This window comes from Vulpes lagopus, chromosome 6 (genome assembly GCF_018345385.1).
Source record: "Vulpes lagopus strain Blue_001 chromosome 6, ASM1834538v1, whole genome shotgun sequence".
Taxonomy (NCBI): Eukaryota; Metazoa; Chordata; class Mammalia; order Carnivora; family Canidae; genus Vulpes; species Vulpes lagopus.
This window is the reverse complement of record NC_054829.1, coordinates 19,950,782-19,974,136: the sequence shown is the minus strand read 5'-3', so window position 1 is coordinate 19,974,136 and position 23,355 is coordinate 19,950,782. Positions and strand designations below refer to the sequence as shown.

Below are 23,355 nucleotides of genomic sequence, written 5' to 3'. Positions count from 1 at the left end.
AACCGCTGCTGAAACACTGGCAAGCTAATTAGTGCTTATTTAATTTGCAATTGAATTCATCAAAGGTTCATCTTAAATAATAATGACAATACATCTCACAAAAATGGAAATTGTTCCAGTGTTTGGGGATGTTAGAGTACATAATTGCTTGAGGAGCAATTTGTTCTTCCTATGACATCGAATATCAATTGGCTCTTTTTTGTTTTTCTGGCATCATTAAAATTCAGTGATATCCTTGCCCTGTATATAACCCTGAAGCTCTCACTCTCTCCAAATTCATGTCCTGTTACTTTCATTAGACACTTAACTTGAGATGGTTCCCATGACCCAGACAATTAGACTTCCAACTGTCTGCCAGGCTTAGCTCAGCTGCCTTCTGTTTTGTGAGTAAATACTTGCTAGAGACAAATTCTCAGGAAACTCAGTGCCCATCACTTGATGAGCTCTTTGTGGAAAGTGCTCAAGTCACTAGGAGAGGGTAGCCCTCCGGCTTGTAGGTTTCCCTCCATGTGGCTGCACTCACAAATCATTTCTGATCCCTTTGTTGCTGATAGCTACTCTCCATTTTCTCTCACTCTGAAAACAAAATTGTTAATCCTACTACCTTTCCTAAGTTTTATTTTAGAAAAGAAGGTGCACTATTAATAAAATCCCAGATTCAAAGTGGTCAAATAAAAATTTAGGTGAATGAGGGAAGATACGCTTCAAATACTTAAAGTGATCCCTGCTTTGTTGAGTTTGGGGCTTTCACCAGACTCTTTCTCTCCATCAGAGATGGGAAACTATTTGTTGTCTGGCTGACTCAGCACTCAACGAGTATTTGGTCTAAGCTCCTGCACAGATATACATGCTAAATGGAGTAATGATTAAGAATGATACATTGAACCTAAGCTTTTATTTCCTCTCCCTCCTAAGGGACCCCTAAAAGATGGGAAAGGAATTTTTGATATACATAAATCCACAAGGACAGAGAGGATATATGAGGATACAGGGGTGGTCTGGTGAGTTACGGGATTCTAAGAAGGAAAAAGACAAAGGAGAAGGAAGGCAAATGTAAGAGTACTTACAGGAAGCATATATCTGAAGATAGCTTCCTTGCCCTGTAGAACATCTGAAGGGCATGGGATTGGGAAGTGATGGATGTGGCAAGAATGAAACATGAGGCTAAAAACAGAAGGATTTATTGGAGATCTACACCTAGAAATGTTAATCCACTGCCCTATTCATGCATAATGTCAGCAGCCAAGGTCCCACCTAACCTATTTAAAGACTCTTCTTTGAAAAAGCTGAAAAACTCTAAAGCAAGAAAGACCTCCATAATCTTTATAGCATTTTATGGCCCAACAGCATAATGGACAGCTCTCCCACACAATTGCCCTAAAGCAGAGTCTGCCAGAGGACAGGCTCCCAATCAGATTTTCAGTCTCGCTTTTTAAGCATGAACATGCAACCTAGAATTACTGGCGAAAGAATGCTTATAACATGAAAGATGGAAACCGAGATTAACAAATGGGGTGGAAATGAGCCTGGAGGAGCCAAACACTTCACAGAGAACAGAAGAGAACTTTTTAACCAAGCCACCATTAGTGACCTGAGACAAATCTGAGAAGACATTTCTCACAGCAGTAAAAACAATGGTGACAATAGATATTTATTGAGAACACGCTGTCAGCTATAGTTCAACAAACTCAAGATGAAGAAACTAAGGCACAAAAGGCTTACATGTCCTGAGCTCGGGGATCTCAGAGCTCAAGTCCCAGGAGGGCTCTGCTCTCAGCAGAGTCTGCTTGAGATTCTCTTTCTCCCTCTGCGCCTCCTCCTGTTCATGTGCGCTCTCTCTCTCTCTCTCTCTCTCTCTGTATCTCTCTCTCCTCTCTCTCTCAAATAAACAAAATCTTTTAAAAAAGAAAAAAATATGAAACCTCTTCTTAAAGTGTTGTCTGTGCATTTGACAATTATGTATTCGGAACTTTCTGTCTTTTAAGCACCAGTCTAAAGTGCCAAAAATATGGCAGTGAACAGAATAGGCAGTCCCAACTTTGATCAAACTGAAACTAAAAAATCCAAAGCCAGGCACAGAAAGACAAATACTGCACGGTCCCACTTAAATGCAGAATCTAAAATAATTGAACTCATCATAAAGAGAGTAGGCTGGTGGTTGTCAGGGCTTGGGGGATGAGGAAACAGAGAGATATTGGGCAAAGGGTACAAAGTTTCAGTTACACAGGATGAATAAGGTCTGAGGGTCTAATGTATAGCATAGTTACTATAGTTAATAATACTATTTTGTATACTTGAAATTTGCTAAGAGAGTAGATCTTCAGTGTTCCCACCATAAGGGAAAAAAAAACAACTTTGTGAGGTGACAGATATGTTCATCAGTTTAATTGTGATAATCATTTTAAAATGTACACATCTATCAAAACACCATATTGTAACCATAAGTCTATATAATTTTTATTTGTTCATTATACCTCAATAAAGCTACAAACAACATTTTTAATTAATTTTTTAAAGATTTTATTTATTTATTCATGAGAGACACACACACACACACAGGGAGAGAGAGAGACCCAGGCAGAGGGAGAAGCAGGCTCCATGCAGGGAGCCCGACATGAGACTCAATCCCAGGTCTTCAGGATCACACCCCGGGCTGAAGGCAGCGCTAAACTGCTGAGCCACCGGGGTTGCCCAATTAATTTTTTAACTCAGTAGAAGGGATGGAAGATACAGTAAAATAATTCTGCCATTAGACTCAATAAAAATAATAGGGAAGGGGTATCTGGCTGGCTCAGTCAGTAGAGCGTGAGACTCTTTACCTCAGGGTTGTGAGTTTGAGCCCCACATTGGGTATAGAAATTACTTAAAAACAAAATCATAAAAAATTACCAGAAAAATTACAAGAAAAAATAGAGATAAGAATATATAGGAAGTTCCTTTTTTACTTACGAGGAGTTACAGTGAGGGAATAAAGAAAATGAGAAAAAAAATTAAAAAAAAAAAAAGAAAATAAGAGGCGTAAGTTATCCTGGAAACAATTCCAAAAATTGTCCTAAAGTTAAAGAGCACAGCCTTCCAGACTGAAGGCTCCACCCCCACCCCCAGGGACCAGAGTAATAAGTGCAAAAAGATCCTTACCAAGGCGTATCTTCCTGAAATCTCACACTGGGAACAAAGAGAGTGGCATAGCATCATTTCACAAAATATACAGGTAGCAAATCATCATGTTGTACACCTTAAACTTACATGTTATACATTAATTATATCTCAGTAAAGCTAGAAATTAAAGAGAGAGAGAGAGAGATGGTGAGAGGGAGAAAGCCATAAAAGCTGCCAGAGGGTAAAAAACAAGTCAATGACCAAAGAACAAGAACCTGAATTGTATCAGTCTTACCAAAAGCAACAATGTAGAAATCAGTAGAGTAAAACCTTTAGAATTCTGAAGGAAAACTATCTGCAACCCAAAATTGTAGAGCCAGGTAAAATATCAACTGAATAGAAGGGTAGAAAAAAAGTCATTTTTCAGACATGCAAGGATGCAGATAATATCTCCCTCATATATAGCTTTTCTAAGAAATTACTCAAAAAGGTGCTCCAATGAAACAGGGGAAAAATCAAGAACATTACACAGGATTCAGGAAGAAATTCCCAATGGGGACAAGGAATACTCTTCTAAGAAGATCGAACTTCATTGTGTAGACATTGGAGGAACCATGGCTTCAAGCTGGAAAACAATACAATGAGGTCCAAGTTCTAGAAAGAACATTCTATCTTAAGTCTGAAGGTGGGATTAGTAGAAATTTTCTAAGACCAGTCAGGAAGTTGTTGCACACCTCAGGTGAAGTGTAATTCAGACCTAAACTAAGGTAGTAGTAATGAGAACCATGAAACTGCAGACAGCTACAGACATATAAACAGCTAAGCTAAAATCTGATTAGAGAGCGTAGTTCAATTGCATCTTTCTGTGGACATTCATGGCACAAATGTAGGGCAAGGGCAAGAGAGACTCCATGAGAACACAAGTCCTCGAAGATGGTGGAGACAAGTAGGAAATAAATACCAGTAGGCTTGGAGGGAAGAATCATTGCATTTGGGATTTTTTGAGTGGAAAGGGAGTGCTTACGACTATTTTCATGTATACAGGAACTCCTCCCTTCCTTTCTGATAGCAGCCAGACTGACTGATTAAAATTGTAGATCTCTGCAAGAGAGGTTAAATACCAAAAAGGAGGAAAAGCAATTGTTCCCCTTGCTTGACTCTATAAAGCACCAAAGTAGCATGAGTGGAGTGGCTTGCATCAGGAAAGGGCAGTAGCTTAGGAACACTTTAGGTTAACAGCAGGCCTAATGGATAGTCTGAGAGCTACATCAAGTGGCTTATGCCAGCGGGGAGTGAGATGGCTCGAGATAGATTCCAACTTGGGCTGTAAGTGGCAATAGGCCCCTAAGATGAGCTTGGAAGTGTATGCAAGGGCCAGATTTGTAGGACATTAAAGGGCATGGTAGGATGAGTAGATGCTATTCATGGTACATTGGGAAGTCACTGAAAGGTTTTAAGAAGAAAAGTGACCTTACTCAACTCTTATGTTATGTCTGACTACTCTGGCTGCCGTGTGGAAGATACACTGGAAGAAGGAAGGATAGACAAGAAAGCTATTGCACCAAAAGATGATGTCAACTTGGACTAGAGAGCCTACGCTGGAGATGCAAATACATGGATTTGGGATTTTGTGGGGAGAGAGGGTTTTTTTTTTTCCTCGATTAAATTGATTTTTCTTTCCTAGATTAAATTGGGTGGGGATAGGAGATCAAAAGCTGATTTGGGGATGGACCTGTTGAGTTGGAGTTGCCTATGAGGCATCTGGGATGAGATGTCAAAAAAGCAGTTGGATATGCAAATCAAGATCTGGCCTGGAACTGTATTTGCCGGGTTCCTTGCTTCTGACTTGTGCTGAGATAAACCCCAAACTGGGCAAGAAGGGAATTGCCATTCATTGAACACGCACTACAGGCCAAGTTCTCATTATGTTACAGATGTCTCTATCATAAGTTGTACACACATTTTCCAACACCTGCTTTTCTCCATCCTTGTCCAAGCACTCTCCCAACTCAGCCCCACTGGGACCCAACTGGAGGCTACCTGAGATACCCTTTGTTACAGACACTCAGACAAAACCATGGACTCAGTTCCTTCCTCCCAGAATCCTAATGAGTCCCTGGAGGATTGGTGTGCCTGGCTCTATGTTCAAAAAAGACTCCAGAGGACTGACAATAAGGGGTAGAAGAAAGTTTCTACAGCAGCGAACCTAAACTTGATATCCAAATTATAGTTATGGCTCCACCCTTGGTTTACTGAGTCTCTTTGGATACAACATGCCTGTTTTTCTTTGTCTTAGCTTTAATATGGATGTGCTTCACAAAAATGTTTTGAGAATTGAAGTAAGATTCTAAATTACCTAGAGAGCATCTTAAATAATGCAGATTCCTGGGCCCCACCAGCAGAGATTCTAATCCAGTTGGTTTAAGGTGTGGCTCAGGAGTCTCTGTTGTGGGTTATTCTGATGCTGGTCCCGGCTAGTGCCTGGACAAGAAACACTGATCTGCAGAGTGGTAAATTGCCAGTTTTCACTAAATATCTGCCTTAATGCTATCCCCACTACTTGGATCACTATAGCAGTTTTAAAATAAAACACAAAATTATTTGACACTCCTCCCATTGTGAAAGGAGTTCTATGTTCCCTGCCTTTAGATCTATTAGTTCTCCTGGGACACTATAGATGCTTCCTCTCAAAATGCTCCCTCTCAGAATCTGACTGCCATGATATGAGAAGCCGAAGCCCTAGGACACTTGGGTGGCTCTGCAGTTGGAGTGTCCGCCTTTGGCTCAGGGCGTGATCCTGGAGTCTCATGATCAAGTCCCACATCGGGCTCCCTGCATGGAGCCTGCTTCTCCCTCTGCCTGTGTCTCTGCTTCTCTGTGTGTGTGTCTCTCATGAATAAATAAATAAATACAATCTTTTTAAAAAAAAAAAAAGAAAAGAAAGCAAAAGCCCAAGCCCCACGGGGAAGCCACATTAGCAGTCCCAACTGAGCTGAGCTTTGAGTCATCTCAGCTCTGGCCCAGACATGCAAGTGAAGGAGTCTGCAGATAATACCAGCCCCAGGCACTGACTTGCCCCAGCCTTCAAGTCTTCCCAGCTTCCCAGATACAACAGAACAATGACAAGCCATCCCTGCCATGCCTTGTTCAGATTCTTGATCCTCAAAAGCTATGCTAATGATAAAAAGATTGTCGTTTGTTGCCATGTAGTTTTGGGTATTTTTGCCACTCAGTAACTGGGATGGTTCCTAAAGTGTTCTCTCAAGAAATATGTATTGAAGTGCAAACACAGTACTTGGAAGGATAAAGTCAGATGAACACAGGCAATCAGTGTAGCCAACAGACAGCAAAGCAGGGAAAATGAGCCAAGAGATGCTCTCTTGTTTCATTGACATGAAAGCATCACTGACTGGGTAAAGAGTTGCCTACAGAAAGCTGAAGGCAGAAAGATGGTAACCCCCTGAAGGCAGCATGGCTAAAAGAGAAAATGCTGCATCAAAAGGACGGATGAGGCAGGAGAGCAACATCTAGCTTCATTTACTTCACAAATGCATTTATGGCTAGCTCCCAAATCCCTCAACTCTCTTACTAACAGCAAAGTTGTTCATTTATGATAGTTTCCCAAACATACTTGCTTAATGTTAAAAATCACCTGAGAACACATAGTAATAAGTGCCAGGGGTAATTCTTACCATCAGGCAAGTTTGGGAAATGCTCAATTATAGAATTTAAAGTACATACAAAACAGAAGAGCAAATGTGACACCCTTCTCTGAGAATCACAGTTCTGTACTAATAATGGGCTTAATGTGAGAGCTTCATATTTGTAGAAAATGACTAGCAAATTCTAGAAACCTTGAACCCTGAGAATGTAAATCCCAGGTAAGTCAAATTAGAATAACATAAAGGAAGAAGCTGTAAATTTTGGGATTTTCTTGCTAATAAGATACTACTAATTATTTAATTAAACACTTTTTAAAAGACTTTATTTATTTATTCATGAGAGACACACAGAGAGAGGCAAAGACATAGGCAGAGGGAGAAGCAGGCTCCATGCGGGGAGTCTGATGTGGGACTCGATCCCGGGACCCCAGAATCATGCCCTGAGCCAAAGGTAGATGCTTAATCCCTGAGCCACCCAGGCATCCCTATATTAAACATTCTTAAATGTAATCATGAAAAAATTGTAAAACAGGGGCGCCTGGGTGGCTCAGTCAGTTAAGTGTCAGACTCTTGATTTCAGCTCAGGTCATGGTCTCAGGGTCATGAGATGGAGCCCTGCACACTCAGCCAGGATTATGCTTCTCTCCTTCTCCTTCTGGTGCCTCCCCCCTCTCTAAAATAAGTTAATAAGTCTTTTTAAAAATTGTAAAATGTATTGTAAAATTTAATTGATAAAAATATAAAATAAGAGGTACTAGGTTAAATATTCATGGTTTTATTTAAGCTATTATTCAATGCCAAAAATGATGGGGCAAGATATATAACCTGGACTGGACTCTCTGGGACTGAGAAAAGAAAAAGAAACATCATACTGCAATATGAATTAATTCTACTTTATTTTTTTTAATTTTTTTTTATGATAGGCACACAGTGAGAGAGAGAAGCAGAGACATAGGCAGAGGGAGAAGCAGGCTCCAGGCAGTGGGAGCCCGACATGGGATTCGATCCCGGGTCCCCAGGATCGCGCCCTGGGCCAAAGGCAGGCTCCAAACTGCTGCGCCACCCAGGGATCCCTAATTCTACTTTAATAGCTAATACTAATGTCTGTGTTGACTCCAGCCACACCACCTTCCCCCCACTGCTTTTGGAAGTGACTTGAATCTCATTTCAGATTATTACTATAAATACTGGAGTTTTCTTTCCATGAAATACATTTACAGCCTTCTAAAGAAACTCAGGGGTGTTTGTTATCAGTCATGAATTCACCAGGTTATGGCACAACTCCCACGTTCTGCATCATTAGAAGATTTCCATGATACCAGTTTAGGTCCATTTCAGTGAGCAGTTTCTTAATCCCAAATCCCTAGTCCCCATAGACCCTGAGAGCAATTCAGTCCCCTTCAGTCCCCTTTAAGACTATTCAAATATATTTCTCTCACCTCTAGAGACCTTTTAGTAGCTATGTGGTATAATTTTCTGGAGTAAAATTGATAATCTGCCTCTGATTCCTCTGATTGCATTTATGGCAACGAATAAAATAAAATGTCTGCTAAACTGTTATTTGTATTGATGCATACTGGAATTCCAAGTAATAAAAATGGGGAGTCCCTTGTAACATATCAACTTGGAAGCCAAATATTCCTCCTTAGACCAGTGGCAGTATGTAAAGAACTCAGTTCACATTCAGGCCGTGAAAGGAGCATACCCCTACTAATCTCTGGCCTGCTTGACCTTCCAGTCAAAAAGTAGAAGGCTCTTGGGCAGCCTGGGTGACTCAGCAGTTTAGCACCTGCCTTCGGCCCAGGTGTGATTCTGGGGACCCAGGATCAAGTCCCACGTCGGGCTCCCTGCATGGAGCCTGCTTCTCCCTCTGCCTGTGTCTCTCATGAATAAATAAAGTTTTAAAAATATTTAAAAAAAAAAAAAAAAGAAGTAGAAGACTCTGGATATTCACCAACTCTCTATTTTCTCCTTCCCAGGGATGTCTCTTACACCAGTGTTACTGCCCTGCCATCCAAAGGCCTGGAGCATCTAAAGGAGCTGATAGCAAGAAACACTTGGACTCTAAAGAAACTCCCACTTTCCTTGAGTTTCCTTCACCTTACACGGGCTGACCTTTCTTATCCAAGCCACTGCTGTGCTTTTAAGAATCAGAAGAAAATCAAAGGGTAAATGGCGGTGTCTGGAATAAGCGACAAAGGGTCTTGGTAGAAGTTGCATTAATTTCTGGGTTTGGAGAAGGTTTGTGGTTTGAAAGCCAGGTGGAAAGATTGAAGCATCCATGAGAAACATGAAATCCAGAGGGCACAATGCCCCCACAGACTCAAAGCGATTGCAGATGAGAAATGAAACCAATGTCACTGGTTCACAGCAGGGAGGTGTGGGGATCCTGTAGAATCTTGTAGAGATTATACTACATGATTCCCAGTCTCCAGATTCAACACACATTAAGTACGGCAACACATAGTAGATGCCACCACTATGAGGACAAACTTAGGAACACAAGCAATTAAGATTTTGCAGATGTCACAGCTTACTGGCTATGTGGGGCGGGCGGGGGGGGGGACTTTGGACTCAGCTGGCTTTGTACCCTACCATGCCATTTTCTAAATGTGTTATTCCAGCCTACTTACCTAACTTCCCTGAGCCTCTCTGAATGGAGACTGTAATGTTATCCTTACAAACGGAGGTTTTGAGAAGATTAAATGAGAGACTGAATAGAAAACACCTATTGCAATGACCTGGAATATTTTAAATTCTCAATAAATATTAGCCACGTTATGAATTATTTTATTATCAGGCCACTTGCCAGCTGCAAAGGAGGGACAGCCTTCTTCTCCCCATGCTGCCTTCACCTACACTTATACTCTGCTTTATTCCCTGCTTGTATCTCCTGTAATCCTGTTGTCCTAACACCACTCTCATTCTTCATTTATTCACTTCTCAGTTTCTCTACAGTATCTATTGGTGGACTTTCTGACTCATATTTGCAACCAGAAATAAACTAGGATCTCATTGTGGGGGCAGAAGCAAAAGGGAAACTTGAATGGCTATGCAAAGAAGGCCAGGATGGGCCCAACACCTGCAGAAAGCCAGAAGTGAGGCCCAGGGATGGTGATAGCAGACTTGATATGGACGCTGTGTGGCTCTGGCTAGGAAAGGACCAGAGATGGGCGGGAGGCTATAGTGGACCTCAAGATCAGGGTCCAGATTTCTCATTAACCTCCAAACAGGTTGGAACAGGAGGTCCATTGGGCATTTTAACCAAAGTACCATAGATGAATCAACATCTGCTCAGCAGCTGAAGCAGTTAAAGAATCTCTTATGATGTCAGTATGGCGGGCTAGTGAAAAACCAAATCTCACTTCCATGAGCATGCCTGCAAGATAGAATCAATTTATTCATTTGTTTGATAAATATTTACGGAGTACCTACCATGTGCTCGGCACTGTCCTATCCCATAGCAATAGATCAGACAAGAGCCATCTTGCATTTTGTTTATGTACTACTAGGGGAAGTCAGAAAGTAAGCAAGCAAATAAGAAGATATCAGATATTACTATAAAAGAAATAAACATAACATAGGCCAATTTATTTAGAGAGATCAGGGAAGGCCTCTCTGAGAAGGGAACACTTTCTCAAAGAGGGCTGAAGCTGAGGTGGGTAATAGGAAATGATGTAGGAGAAACAGGCCTGACTAGATCATGTACAATGTTGTGGAGTCATGTAGATCATAGTAAGTATTCTGCATATTTTGCTAAGTGTTATGGGGACCGTTAGTGGTTTTCAGCAAACAGTGACTTATTTCTGATGCCTTGCAGAATCCTTGAGTCCTTAATGTGTAATGAGAGCAGTATTCGGAGCCTGCGCCAGAGAAAATCTGTGAATACTTTGAATGGCCCCTTTGACCAGGAATATGAAGAGTATCTGGGTGACAGCCATGCTGGGTACAAGGACAACTCTCAGTTCCAGGATACCCATAGCAATTCTCATTATTATGTCTTCTTCGAAGAACAAGAAGATGAGATCCTCGGTTTTGGCCAGGAGCTTAAAAACCCACAGGAAGAGACCCTCCAGGCCTTTGATAGCCATTATGACTACACTGTGTGTGGTGGCAATGAAGACATGGTGTGTACTCCTAAGTCAGATGAGTTCAACCCCTGTGAAGACATCATGGGCTACAAGTTCCTGAGGATTGTGGTGTGGTTTGTTAGTCTGCTGGCTCTCCTGGGCAATGTCTTTGTCCTGATCGTCCTCCTTACCAGTCACTACAAACTGACTGTCCCACGCTTTCTCATGTGCAACTTGGCCTTTGCAGATTTCTGCATGGGGATGTATCTGCTCCTCATCGCCTCCGTAGACCTCTACACTCATTCTGAGTACTACAACCATGCCATCGACTGGCAGACGGGCCCTGGGTGTAACACAGCTGGTTTCTTCACCGTCTTTGCCAGTGAATTATCAGTGTATACACTGACAGTCATCACCCTGGAGCGCTGGTATGCCATTACCTTCGCCATGCGCCTGGATAGGAAGATCCGCCTCAGGCATGCATATGCCATCATGGTCGGGGGCTGGGTTTGCTGCTTCCTGCTCGCCCTGCTCCCTCTGGTGGGAATAAGCAGCTATGCCAAGGTCAGCATCTGCCTGCCCATGGACACTGAGACACCTCTTGCCCTGGCATATATTATCCTTGTTCTGTTGCTCAACATAGTTGCCTTTATCATTGTCTGCTCCTGTTACGTGAAGATCTACATCACAGTCCGAAATCCCCAGTACAACCCGGGGGACAAAGACACCAAAATTGCCAAAAGGATGGCTGTATTGATCTTCACTGACTTCATGTGCATGGCCCCAATCTCATTCTACGCTCTGTCAGCACTTATGAACAAGCCTCTCATCACTGTTACCAACTCCAAAATCTTGCTGGTTCTCTTCTATCCACTTAACTCCTGTGCCAATCCATTTCTCTATGCTATTTTCACGAAAGCCTTCCAGAGGGATGTATTTATCCTGCTCAGCAAGTTTGGCATCTGTAAACGCCAGGCTCAGGCATACCGGGGCCAGAGGGTTTCTCCAAAGAATAGTGCTGGTATTCAGATCCAAAAGGTTACCCGGGACATGAGGCAAAGTCTCCCCAACATGCAGGATGAGTATGAACTGCTTGAAAACTCCCATCTAACCCCAAATAAGCAGGGCCAAATCTCAAAAGAGTATAACCAAACAGTTCTGTAAGCAGACCCTATACTACTCGCAGTGGCAGGGGGACTTCTAAAAATCTAGTTTCTTGAACACATATTCCAAATTCATTATATACACAAGACAGCTGACCTAACCTTTGCAGGTGATGTTTCATGAGGCAAATTTCATCTCCAAAAAGGGGGTAGCACTACCACCTAATCATTACCTCCCAGAAGGAAGAGAGGCTACCAGCACTTCTGAACCCTGGTGATATCAAGATAACTGACACTTTCTAGAAAACTTGTTGGATGCTAACTGCTTTAACAACATTGTATAAGATGTCCAACAGATATTAACTGAACCAGGTCAACATTGAGCTTCTCACTTTCAAATAGCGTTTCATAGTAAAGATTCAGTAAATGGCAAATGCTATTAACTGAGTTGGTGACCTCAAGATAGAATTAGCCCCATGTTGGCTTGGTCCACCTTCATGTTCTTGGATACAACCAAAGAGAATGTGAATCCTCGAAACTGAAAAGTCCAGCAGGATACATGCATGAAGCAGCTATTATGTGGTGGAAGGAGGGGAAAGGCTTAGCTTAGTTGTTATTTCAGCCTCTGAAACTATATCATCTCTTCACAAGGACCTACCTGATGTGACCCAACTGTTAGGCGTTGCCCAGGGGGAAAAAAAAAACTGGCAAGATTTCAGCTTATGTGGCTGAGCAAAGTAAGAATTGTTCTTCTTGGCTAGTCTTATAGCATAAAATACGTGAACTCTAGAAATATTTCTAAGTAGCAGCAAGTGGGAATTATGAGCAGGGCACACTAAATCACCCACTGATTAATAAAGCAGGGCCACAAGGTAACTGTTGGAGCTTGAGCAAATCACTCGGCCACTTCTAAGTCTAGAAATGAGAGAGCCTGATGGCCTCTTCAGTTTCAAAACTCTATGTATATCCCTTCCCCTTAAAACATGTTTCCATGACAAAAAAGAAAAGCACTAAGAAAGAAGAATTTATTTTTCCTATCTTGTAGTGCAGCCATCTCTTTCTCTTTGGAGGCTGGATATATGACCCAGGACATTTCTTTTTTTTTTTTTTTTTTTTTCTATTTTGATTATAATGTCTGATCCATGTTGGGCTGGATCTAAATCACTCAATTAATTACTAGATCTCTACAGCTACAATTATCAGGCCAAAAACAGACTTGTATTCACATAACAGAATAAAAGGTGGTTTTGCAAATTTTGGTTATTCAGAGTTACTACTTCACTGTATAGATTAACTTGAAAACATTTAACTTGTCCAGGGATTGGAAACTATCAAACACTCAGGCAAAGCAACACTAAAGCTATCAAGAGAAGTTTCTTCTCTCCAAAACTGCTAGCCTTTTCCAACCTGTTGATCATTGGACAGAATCTCTATTTCCCAATAGTGTTCTCTTACTTAAAATGGTTAGGATCAATCTTTTAATATAGATGTACTCTTCAGATTACCTGTCAAAACAGTCCCTTAATTTCCCCCCAAGCAGAGATGGCATTTGCTTCTCAATGTTCATGAAGCACACCAAGGAATTAGAAGCATTTGTTGTTTCAAGTCTGTGGAGTAGGGTTACTGGGCCCAATCCCCCCCCCCCCACAGAGATGGTCCCCCAACCCACCTAGGATATTCCCATAGCAATACCCATTTCTGATTATCATTGAGATTGGACATCTTAGTAGAAATATTATACACACTTGAAATCATGACTTATCCACCAGTTCGCTTGTAACTAATTAAACTAAACAGTTGTGTTATCGTTTGGCATGTGTTTCTCACCTGTGACATTTTGAAATAGTACATCCTGATAAATAATGTATTTTATCTTAAGTAGTTGAAATAACACTTTGGAAACCGTCCTAGAAAAGTAACTTCAACACAATTGTTACTAAAATTTGCATTCACAACATGAAATAAATTTTCTTCCTATGAAATGATTGTGCTGAGTCCTACAGTATGGCATTTTGTAATTTGTGAGCTTCTTTTAATGTTACCATTATATGTGTTACAACTGAAGACAGGAAAAAAAAAAACAACTGGCAAATTTGCTAAGGAATTCATAAATAAACTGATGATCAATAACAGAAGTAATAAATTGTATCTTGATTATAAATGGTCTTTATGTGAAAAACTTACTCATGATGAATTGAATTATGGTCCACTGACAGATAGTGATGGCTAAGAGTGAAAATATGACTAGTTTTGACATTAGGAATTTAAATAGTGCCCTAATGAAGATAATAAATCTATAATACTTGGTCAGAGTTTAATTAATCTATCAACTATCTGAAGATAGACCCAAATTACTAAAGATGAATGGCTTTAGGCCAATCACAATAGATGTCACAAAATTCATGCCCTAAAGTTTATACATGTTGCCCAAAGGAGTATGTTTCAAAACACCCTAGAGGCACCTTGGTCACTCAGTGGTTGAGCATCTGCCTGTGACTCAAATCGTGATCCCAGGGTCCTGGGATCAAGTCCCACATCAGGCTCCCCACGGTGAGCCTGCTGCTCCCTCTGGCTATGTCTCTGCCTCTCTCTGTGTGTCTCTCACGAATAAATAAAAAAATCTTTTAAAAAAACCCTCAAAGTTTACTGATTCTTCCTTTATGGATAATCTACTTTGTATCAGCCACTTAGAAGAAAAGAGCGTAATTCAGAGCATCACCATGAAAGTGGCAATAAGGCAAAAGTAAGAGCAAAAATGAAAACTCTAGTCACAAAAACTCAAAACAATTACAGTTTGAGAAGAAATACTCTTAACTACTTGGAGTCTTTGGGGGAGAATGTATTATGACACATCAGAGTGATTCTTATCCTGAAAACTAAGGGGACAAGGAAAACTTGGTAGCAATGCATTCTGTTTTAAAAGATATATATAAGTTCCAGCTCAAAGGGGTGAACTGAGTCCTGGCACCTACCAACCTTCTTCTTTCAAATTCCATTGAAATGACAGTTAAAAAGTATAAAATGGGACCAAGCCAAAACCATATTATGAAGAGAAGTGACACCAACAACAGACCAAAGTCTCTGGTGGCTTTCTGAAAGATGGAAAGTCTGTGGCCTTGAGTTGATGGATAACAGAGTAGAGAAGGCTGCAGCCCGGAACACAGTAACCACATGAGGCTTCAGTTGTAGAGGGGTATTCCTCTACAACTTCCCTGCAGGGTCCCAAAGAGACCCCAAAGCCTGAAAGTCACAGGACTGAGGGACTAATAAGAGTAATTAGTTGCAAGTCTGTCTCACTTGTGCCCCCATCATCTCTCACTACATCAGTTAGAACAACTGGCACGTTCAGTGTTTCCCCCAGGCTGAAATCAAGAAAATGATCTTAAAGGAAATGAGTGATCAGTGTAGACGGGGCCAACCTCCTGGTCTGGGGCAGGGGCAGACCCAGCCCACTTGCCTACTTCTTCCTTCACGTCATAAAATTAAGCCTGGACATTGACATGGGCATCACCATGAGCCCCCCAGCCAGGGAAAGCCATCTTGGGAAAATATATATACACCATTAACCTAACATTCATGATCCTTACCTTTCATCCAAAAATATAAGTGAACCACAAGAATTACTAGACAATTGAGGAAAATGAACTGCACATCAATAGCACACAAAAAAGACCAAATTGAACAAATAGGACATTTCTCTCTCCCTCTCCCCCTGTCCCTCCTTCTATGTGCACTCTCTCAAATAAATAAATAAATCTTAAAAAATAAGAAAGAAATAGTCTGTTTTCTAGAGTTATAATTTTAACCAATTGAAAAAGTTAAAATTAATACCAGCAAAAAAATTTTTTTAAAGCTCAGAGTTAGCAGATAATTAGTCAACTAATTTCCTATTTTTCATTATATTCAGCCAACAGTTTTATTGTCTAAATATATATACTATCTATACACTAAAAAAACAAGCACTTAAGTATGTAACAGAATTATGAAAATAACCACCAGAAGAACTAATATCAGAAATTGACTGAAAGTGGTTTTCTCTGGAGATTGAGACTCAGGATTGAATGGAGTTACAGACTGGATTTTGTCTACTGCCCTAATCCCCAGAGCGACTGTATTTGGATACAGGAACTGTATAGACATAATTAAGATTAAACGAGGTCATAAGGGTGGGACCCAGTCCTTATGAGAAAAGGAAGAGCCACCAGAGATCTCTTTCATTCTCATGCACTCACAGAGAAAAGATCACAAAAGGTCACAAAGTCACACAGCCAGAGGGTGGCCATGGAAGAGAGTCCACACCAAAAACTAAATCTGCAGGCACTTCAATCTTGGATTTATAGATTCAGAACTTTGAGAAAGTAAATTTCTGTTATTTGGGCCACCAGTGTGGTATTTTGTTACAGCAGCCCAAGCAGACTAATACAGTTGGAAAATTTTCAGTTGGTACTCTTCTGTACTGCTGATTTTCTCATGTGCATACTTTTTTAAGACAGTGGAATGGAAATTATTATAATACTATCATGCTTTAAGATAATTAACATCATAAATGTGGCATTTTTAAAAAGGTACAGAATGGGCAATTTTTCAGATAGTTGAGTTACTTCTTTAGAATTATAAGAGAAGCAGACAGATATCACATTGAAAGTGATTTGAACAATAATGTAGCCGCTACAAAATTTATATTAGGGTGTGATAAATCTAAGCCAGTGAGTCTTAAAGTGCCTATTTGGTAGCTATATCAAGCAAGATAAATACTAAGAAAGTAAAACCCCTTTATAATTTATTCCATTGGACAACCGAATAATATTAAGTCAAAATTTTCATTTCCTATAAATGCATCGCTGTTAGGCTGCAGCAGGAAAATTAAGCAACTAATTGTTATCTCTCATACCAATTTAGTAAGAACAAGTAAAGCTTTAAACAGAGTAATCAAGATAGTGTAAACAACTTTTATTCTAATACCCACTTAGTATAATTTGGGGATTTATTTTAGGAATTTGGAAATATTTAAGAATATTGTATTTCATTTATTAAAGTATGTTAGATTGGGGGGGCATTAGGAAGTTGATGGCAATTGCTGTTTGACAGCACACAATCAAAAAATTTAATTGTATATCAGTCATGTGCCTCTCAGTCTTAAAGGACAACAACATGGTTCCTTGTAGCCCATTTGGGGGTAATAGAGTCACAACACACTATCGAAATAGCTCAGGCATACGGAAACCAGATGTTTTAATAATTCACCATAATAGGATTTAAACAAAGGATTCTAAACATTAGGAAATTTACATCAAAAACAGCACTAGAGGTCTGCCCCTCAGGCAGGAAGTATTTTGACAAAAGCCTATTTATAACTTATTCCCATGACTCTGTTTTCTTTCACATTTGAATGTGAAGGACTAACCCCAGAAAGCATTGCAAAAAAAGTCTGAAAGAGCCTCAGTTCTCTAGGAGGCTTTTCAAGTTTCTCAGCAAGGGCCATATTAAGTGGATGAGGTAAAAGTTTGAGAAAAACAAAACTAGGGACATCTGGGTGGCTCAGCAGTTTAGCACCTGCCGTTAGCCCAAAGCATGTTCCTGGAGTCCCAGGATCGAGTCCCACCTCAGGCTCCCTGCTTGGTGCCTGCTTCTCCCTCTGCCTATGTCTCTGCCTCTCTCTCTGTGTGTCTCTCATGAATAAATAAATAAAATCTTAAAAAAAAAAAAAAACTATATCATCCCTGTTTCTTTTTAGCAAGTCCCAGGTCTAAATTTTGTTACATTCCACCTCAATTCTCTGGACATCGTGTGAAAGAGCCTTCTGGTAGGAGAGTAGACAGATTTAGATACTGTCAGACTAAACCCTGGTAAATGATTTGTGCATTTGTGGGAATATGGATCTTCTAGAATTTGTTATTAATAACAAATAGAACCACTTCACTCTATTTGCTCTCAGATATTTCTCTGATTTCTCCAAGTGCTCCTTAAGCATTCTGACAGAAAAAGAACTAGGGGGAAGTATTAATTGCTTCACCAAATGTCGGAGAAATGAGATACCCTGCTCAATTGATGCCATGGTCCAGATGAAAAAGGAGATGCCTGACATCACACCTGTTTTCACCATCTGTAGGCCAACTCTGGAGAAAGGGAAAAAGTGAGCACACACCTCTGGCACTCCCAGGTCTTCCCAGACATCTAAGTTGCTACTCCATTTCATTTCAATTGGTGCAGTTGAGCCACTAGTGGCGGCACTAACTGAAGGAAGTTGAAGTACTCTCTTCTGCTTCTTTAACTGACCATCCAAGCTGGTCATGAGTGGTACTCATGAGTCCTGTCTAAGCCCACTCACCCTGCAGCCATACTCTGTCTACCACTTGGAAGACCTTCAACCCTCACCAACTCTTCCATTCCATCCTTGTGCCAATACCCTCTCTCCAACAACTCATTCTATTCTGTCTCTGAGACCTAAAAATACCACTTCTAGACCCCTCATGCCATGAATAAAAGGGAGAAAGGGGCCCCTGGTGGTTGATCCATCATCTGGGATATATTTAGAAACCTTTCAAGAATCATATCATAAGCTGGTAATGGGAATAGTACAGAGTATAGGAGTAGCAACGGTTGATGGTTCAGGATTAAAGATAGTAATTACAGAGAATGAAAATGAAACCTGAAGCTGGTGCTTCTTATTGTTGGTTTCCGTTAGCTGAAAAATGCAGGGGCTAATAATTGCATACTCACATGGCTGCCTCAGAAATCGTGTAGTACTTTCCACCATGTTCGGAGAAAGATTCTTTAACCTTTATGATATACTAACAACCATCAGAAAAAATCAGTGTTTGGAAGAAATGTCCAGAAGTATCTAATCCACCTATTTGCCTTAAAGTTTTATTTAATAAACCTTCTCAAATGTGCCTAAGACAATCCTCAATTTTGTCTTATATATTAAGAGATGTCTTAATGTAAATGATAATTAATTGAAAGACAAAACTCAATTTGTTTATTTCATGTCTGAGTTTAGGGAGACACCAGCAGGCTGGAAAATCAGTAGATTATCTAATGTTGGTCTTCATTCCAGAGAGATTTGGAAAGTGGTTTTGAAAAATCTCTGCTACAACCTTATAACTATTTCTACGACTTTGGCTTTCCAATTACAAAACCTTCTGAGAGTTGCCAACTAAGTGTTAAATGGGAATGTGGAAGTTGACAACAACTGATTTATTTCCTAGCCCCCTGTATTTCCTCTGATTGTGCCTGCTCCAAATTAACTAAGAAGGGGAGGACAAAGTATACACATTGGTATTAGCCTTAATGTACAGAAATATTTTTCAAGGGAAAAATCATCATTGACTTTGTTGATAATAAAATAACTGGTAAATAAGGCTAATGATGATAGCTCTAAGGTCAGTGGAACAATATCAAAGGCTTCTACTATAGGAAAATTTAATATAGAGGAAAATTAAGGTATCAGCTCAGCCTCTTTAACAGAATTAGGTCATACAATTTATCTCATAAGAAAGTGTACTTCTAAATACTAAGTTGGCAAAAAAAATTGTCAATTAAACATCAAAACCTTTTTACAGCTAGTTATTCTAACTAAATTATTTTTGTTATCTCTGTATATTATTTGCCTTGCACAATTATGGACAAAGATGCTCATGTTCTAGTAAATGGAGTATAGTTTTCTTCTTTGAGTTATTGTAAAATAATAAAATTATCATACTTTGGGTGCTCCTCTATTGTTGCCCCATAAGAATATAAAGATAGCATTGTTTTTCTCATGTAAAAAAAATCTCTTCTTGACTCTACTTCTCTCCCATCATTTCTTTGGCTCCTCTGTCACAAAGCTAGAAAAAAAGAGTTACCTTTACTCACTGCTGCAAGATGCTTTCCTACTATTCCCTGTTAAACCCACTCTAAGTAGATTTTCAATCCCACAGCTGCATGGAAACTGATCTCATTAAGGCCATCCATGAATCCAAGTTGCTAAATTCAATGGTCAATTTTCAGCCTTCATTCTAATTGATCTATTCGCAGTATATTGTCATAGCAGTATCTGGTATATTGTTCACTTTCTCCTCACTGATTCTCTTTCTTCCCTTTGCTTCCAGGACACCACATCATTCTGGTTTTCCACTTAACTCACTGACTGCTTCTTTCTCTTTTCATCAATTTCTTAACATTGTGATAACCTGGGGTTCAGTCTTTGGTTCTTTTGTCTTTTCTATCAATGCTTATTCCATGGCTGATCTCTCACAATCACAAGACTTTCATATTATCTATTTGTGATGATTCCCCAAAGAATATCTCCATGCCATACCTTTCTCCAAACTCCAAACTTTTACATCCATCTGCCTCCTCACCATCTCCACTTTGATGTCTAATACGCATCTCAAAGTCAACATGTCCAAATGAAACTTCTGATCTTCTCCCTAAAACCCACTTCACCTACAGCTTTCACTATCTTAGTTGATGGCAATACATCCTTCAAGGTGCTCAAATGAAAATCCTGAGATTTTCTTTGATTCTTTCCTTTCTCTCATACCCCACATCCAAATCATCAGCAAGTCTTTTGGCTTAACTTTCAAGATGCATTTAGAATAGGACCATTTCTTACACCTTAACTGCTGTCACCTTGGTCTAGATTATCATCTCTCTTCCCTGGATTACTAAATGGTCTCCACTGTTCTTTTATCCCCTTACAGTCTATTTAAAAGGTTGACAAACTACTACCTACTGGCCAAATTGGCCCAATTTCCTGGTTTCCTGAGAGTAAAATTGGTTAAAGAAATCAAAAGGAGAAGAATATTTTGAGGCAACATGAAAATTATATGCAACTCAAATTTTGGTCTCTATAAATAAAGTTTTAATGGAACACAGCCATGCTCTTTCATGTGTATGGGAAGACATATGCTACAACAGCAGAGTTGAATAGTTGTGAGAGAAATTGTACAGCTCACATAGCCTAAAATATTTATTCCTTGCTCTTTACAAAACGATTTGCAAAACTTTGGTATTTTCTCAAGAGATCAGCTACAGTGGTCCTTTTAAAACTTCGGTCAGATCGGGTCATTCTTCTGCACAGTCTCTTAAGTGGCTCTCCAGTTCTCTCAGAGCAAAAGCCAAAGTCCATATGATTTGGCCCAAATTGTCTCACAGCTTTCATTTCCTACAATCCTCCTTCTTGACTTTGTTCCAGTTGCTCTGCCTTCCTGCTATTCCTTGATCACACCAACAGACTCTCTACCCAGATCCTTGGCATTGACTTATCATGGTCTGGAATACTTTTGCCTGAGATAGCTCTATGGATAAATCTCTTGCCTCCATCAAGCCTTTGCCTAAATGGCATCTTTTTTGTGAGTCCTGTCAGAACTATTTTACTTAAAATTGTAACTAGTTCCACGCTGCTCTATTTTTCTTCTGTTGCACTTATAAGCTCCTAGCATACTATATAATTTACTTATTTTTCATGTTATAATAAACATAATAGGACATAAACTCCACAAGGACAGACATTCCTTGTTGGTTTCTATCCACTGATATATCCCGAGGACCTAGAACAATACCCAGAACATCGTAGATACTCAATAAATATTGGATGGTTTGAGTTGAATTTCTGATTTATATGACTGTTCATGTCTGACATATTTAATTGATCCTGAGCCCTTAAATATATATCCTCCCCAATATAATACCATATATCTGGTATAGCTCAACTATTTGGAAGTTATCTACTTTGTGATATAGTTAAGCATCCTCTGTGTTAAAAATTAGAGGTGATTTTATATGAAGTCTTTTAAAAATATGAGAAAGAAATTCTACCATATACCTTTTCCTCTGCAAGTAATCCCATATATTGAGGCATCAATCTTACAGAATGAAGATGCACCTGCAATTACTAACCTAAAAGTCCTAAAATTGCTGAATTTTAAAACTTCCCTTTTAAAAACCTAGAGACCTGGCTATCCTCACCCAAGAAAAAGCATTTGAATGGGACATTTTTTGGTTTAACTCATTATGTGTTTACTAGTACTTATTACATGTAAGACATGTAATTCAAATACTTTTTTAAAACTATATCCAAGTCTTTAAGAAGTTTATAATCTAGAGAAAAAGACAGGTATATTCACTGTAGTATAAAAAAAGATTACAAAGAGTTTCTAGGTGTTAGTATAGAGCAATGCTATCCAATAGAAATATAATGCAAGCCACTACACCATTGCAAATTTTCTAGTAGCCGCATTAAATAAAGGTGAAAAGGAACAAGTAGGGGAGGGGAAGGAACGGGTAAAATTAATTTTAATAATATACTTTATTGGGGCACCTGGGTGGCTCTGTTGGTCAAGCATTTGCCTTTGGCTCCAGTCATGATCACAGTATCCTGGGATGGAGCCCCACATCAGACTCCCTGCTCGGTAGGGAGCCTTCTTCTCCCTCTCCCACTACCCCTGCTTGTACTCTCTCTCTCTCTCTCTCTCTCTGTCAAATAAATAAATAAAATCTTTTCATATATACATGTGTGTATTTACATATATATATATATATATATATATATCCACACTTTATTTAACCCAATATATGCATAATAAGATCATTTTGACATATAACCAATATAAAAACTATAGAGATGCTTTTTTTTTTTTTTTACATTCTACTTCTTACTAAGTCTTCAAAAGTCTTGGAGGCTAAACTACATATTCCTAAGCAATCAATGGATCAACCAAGAAATCAAAGAAGAAATTAAAAAAATTACATGGGGACCAATAAAAATTAAAACACAATGGTCCAAAATCTTTGGGACTCAGCAAAAGCAATTCTAAGAGGAAAGTTTATGGTGATATGGGCCTATCTCAAGAAACAAAAAAAAAAATCTCAAACAAAAAAACCTAATCTTACTCCTAACAGCACTAGAAAAAAAGAACAAACACAGCTCAGAGCTAGTAGAAAAAAGGAAATAATAAATATTAGAGTAGAAATAAATGAACTAAAAATAAAATAATAGAAAAGATCAATGAAATCGAGGGCTGGTTATATGAAAAGATAAACAAATTTGATAAATCTTTAGCAGAAATTATCAAAATATAAAAGAAAGGACTCAAACAAATAAAGTCAGAAATGAAGGAGGAGAAATAACAACTGACACTATAGAAATACAAAAAATTATGAGAGAATGCTATGAAAATTGTATGGCAACAAACAAGACAATCTAGACAATGGAAAAATTCCTAGAAATATACAGTCTTCCAATAATGAATCAGGAAGAAATAGAAAATTTGAACAGATCAATTACTAATAACAAAATTGAACTGGTAATCAAAAAACTCCCAACAAACAAAAAGTACAGGACCCACTAGCTCCACAGGTGAATTCTACCAAACATTTAAAGAAGCATTAATACCTATTCTCAAACTATTCCAAAAAAATAGAACAGGAAGGGAAACT

The 23,355-nt window shown here is 39.3% G+C and overlaps 1 protein-coding gene across 4 annotated transcripts in view; it reads left to right on the top strand.

Moving 5' to 3' along the window:
- TSHR (thyroid stimulating hormone receptor) overlaps positions 1 to 14,095 on the top strand; it is a 151,899-nt gene extending 137,804 nt beyond the window's left edge. For all 4 annotated transcript variants that reach the window (XM_041757665.1, XM_041757663.1, XM_041757664.1 and 1 more), the window contains 2 exons: positions 8,741 to 8,929; positions 10,582 to 14,095. In XM_041757665.1, coding sequence (XP_041613599.1) covers positions 8,741 to 8,929; positions 10,582 to 11,995 — 1,603 coding nt within the window. In that variant the 3' untranslated portion in view covers positions 11,996 to 14,095. The remainder of the gene's footprint in view (positions 1 to 8,740; positions 8,930 to 10,581) is intronic.
- Positions 14,096 to 23,355: the final 9,260 nt, after the last annotated feature.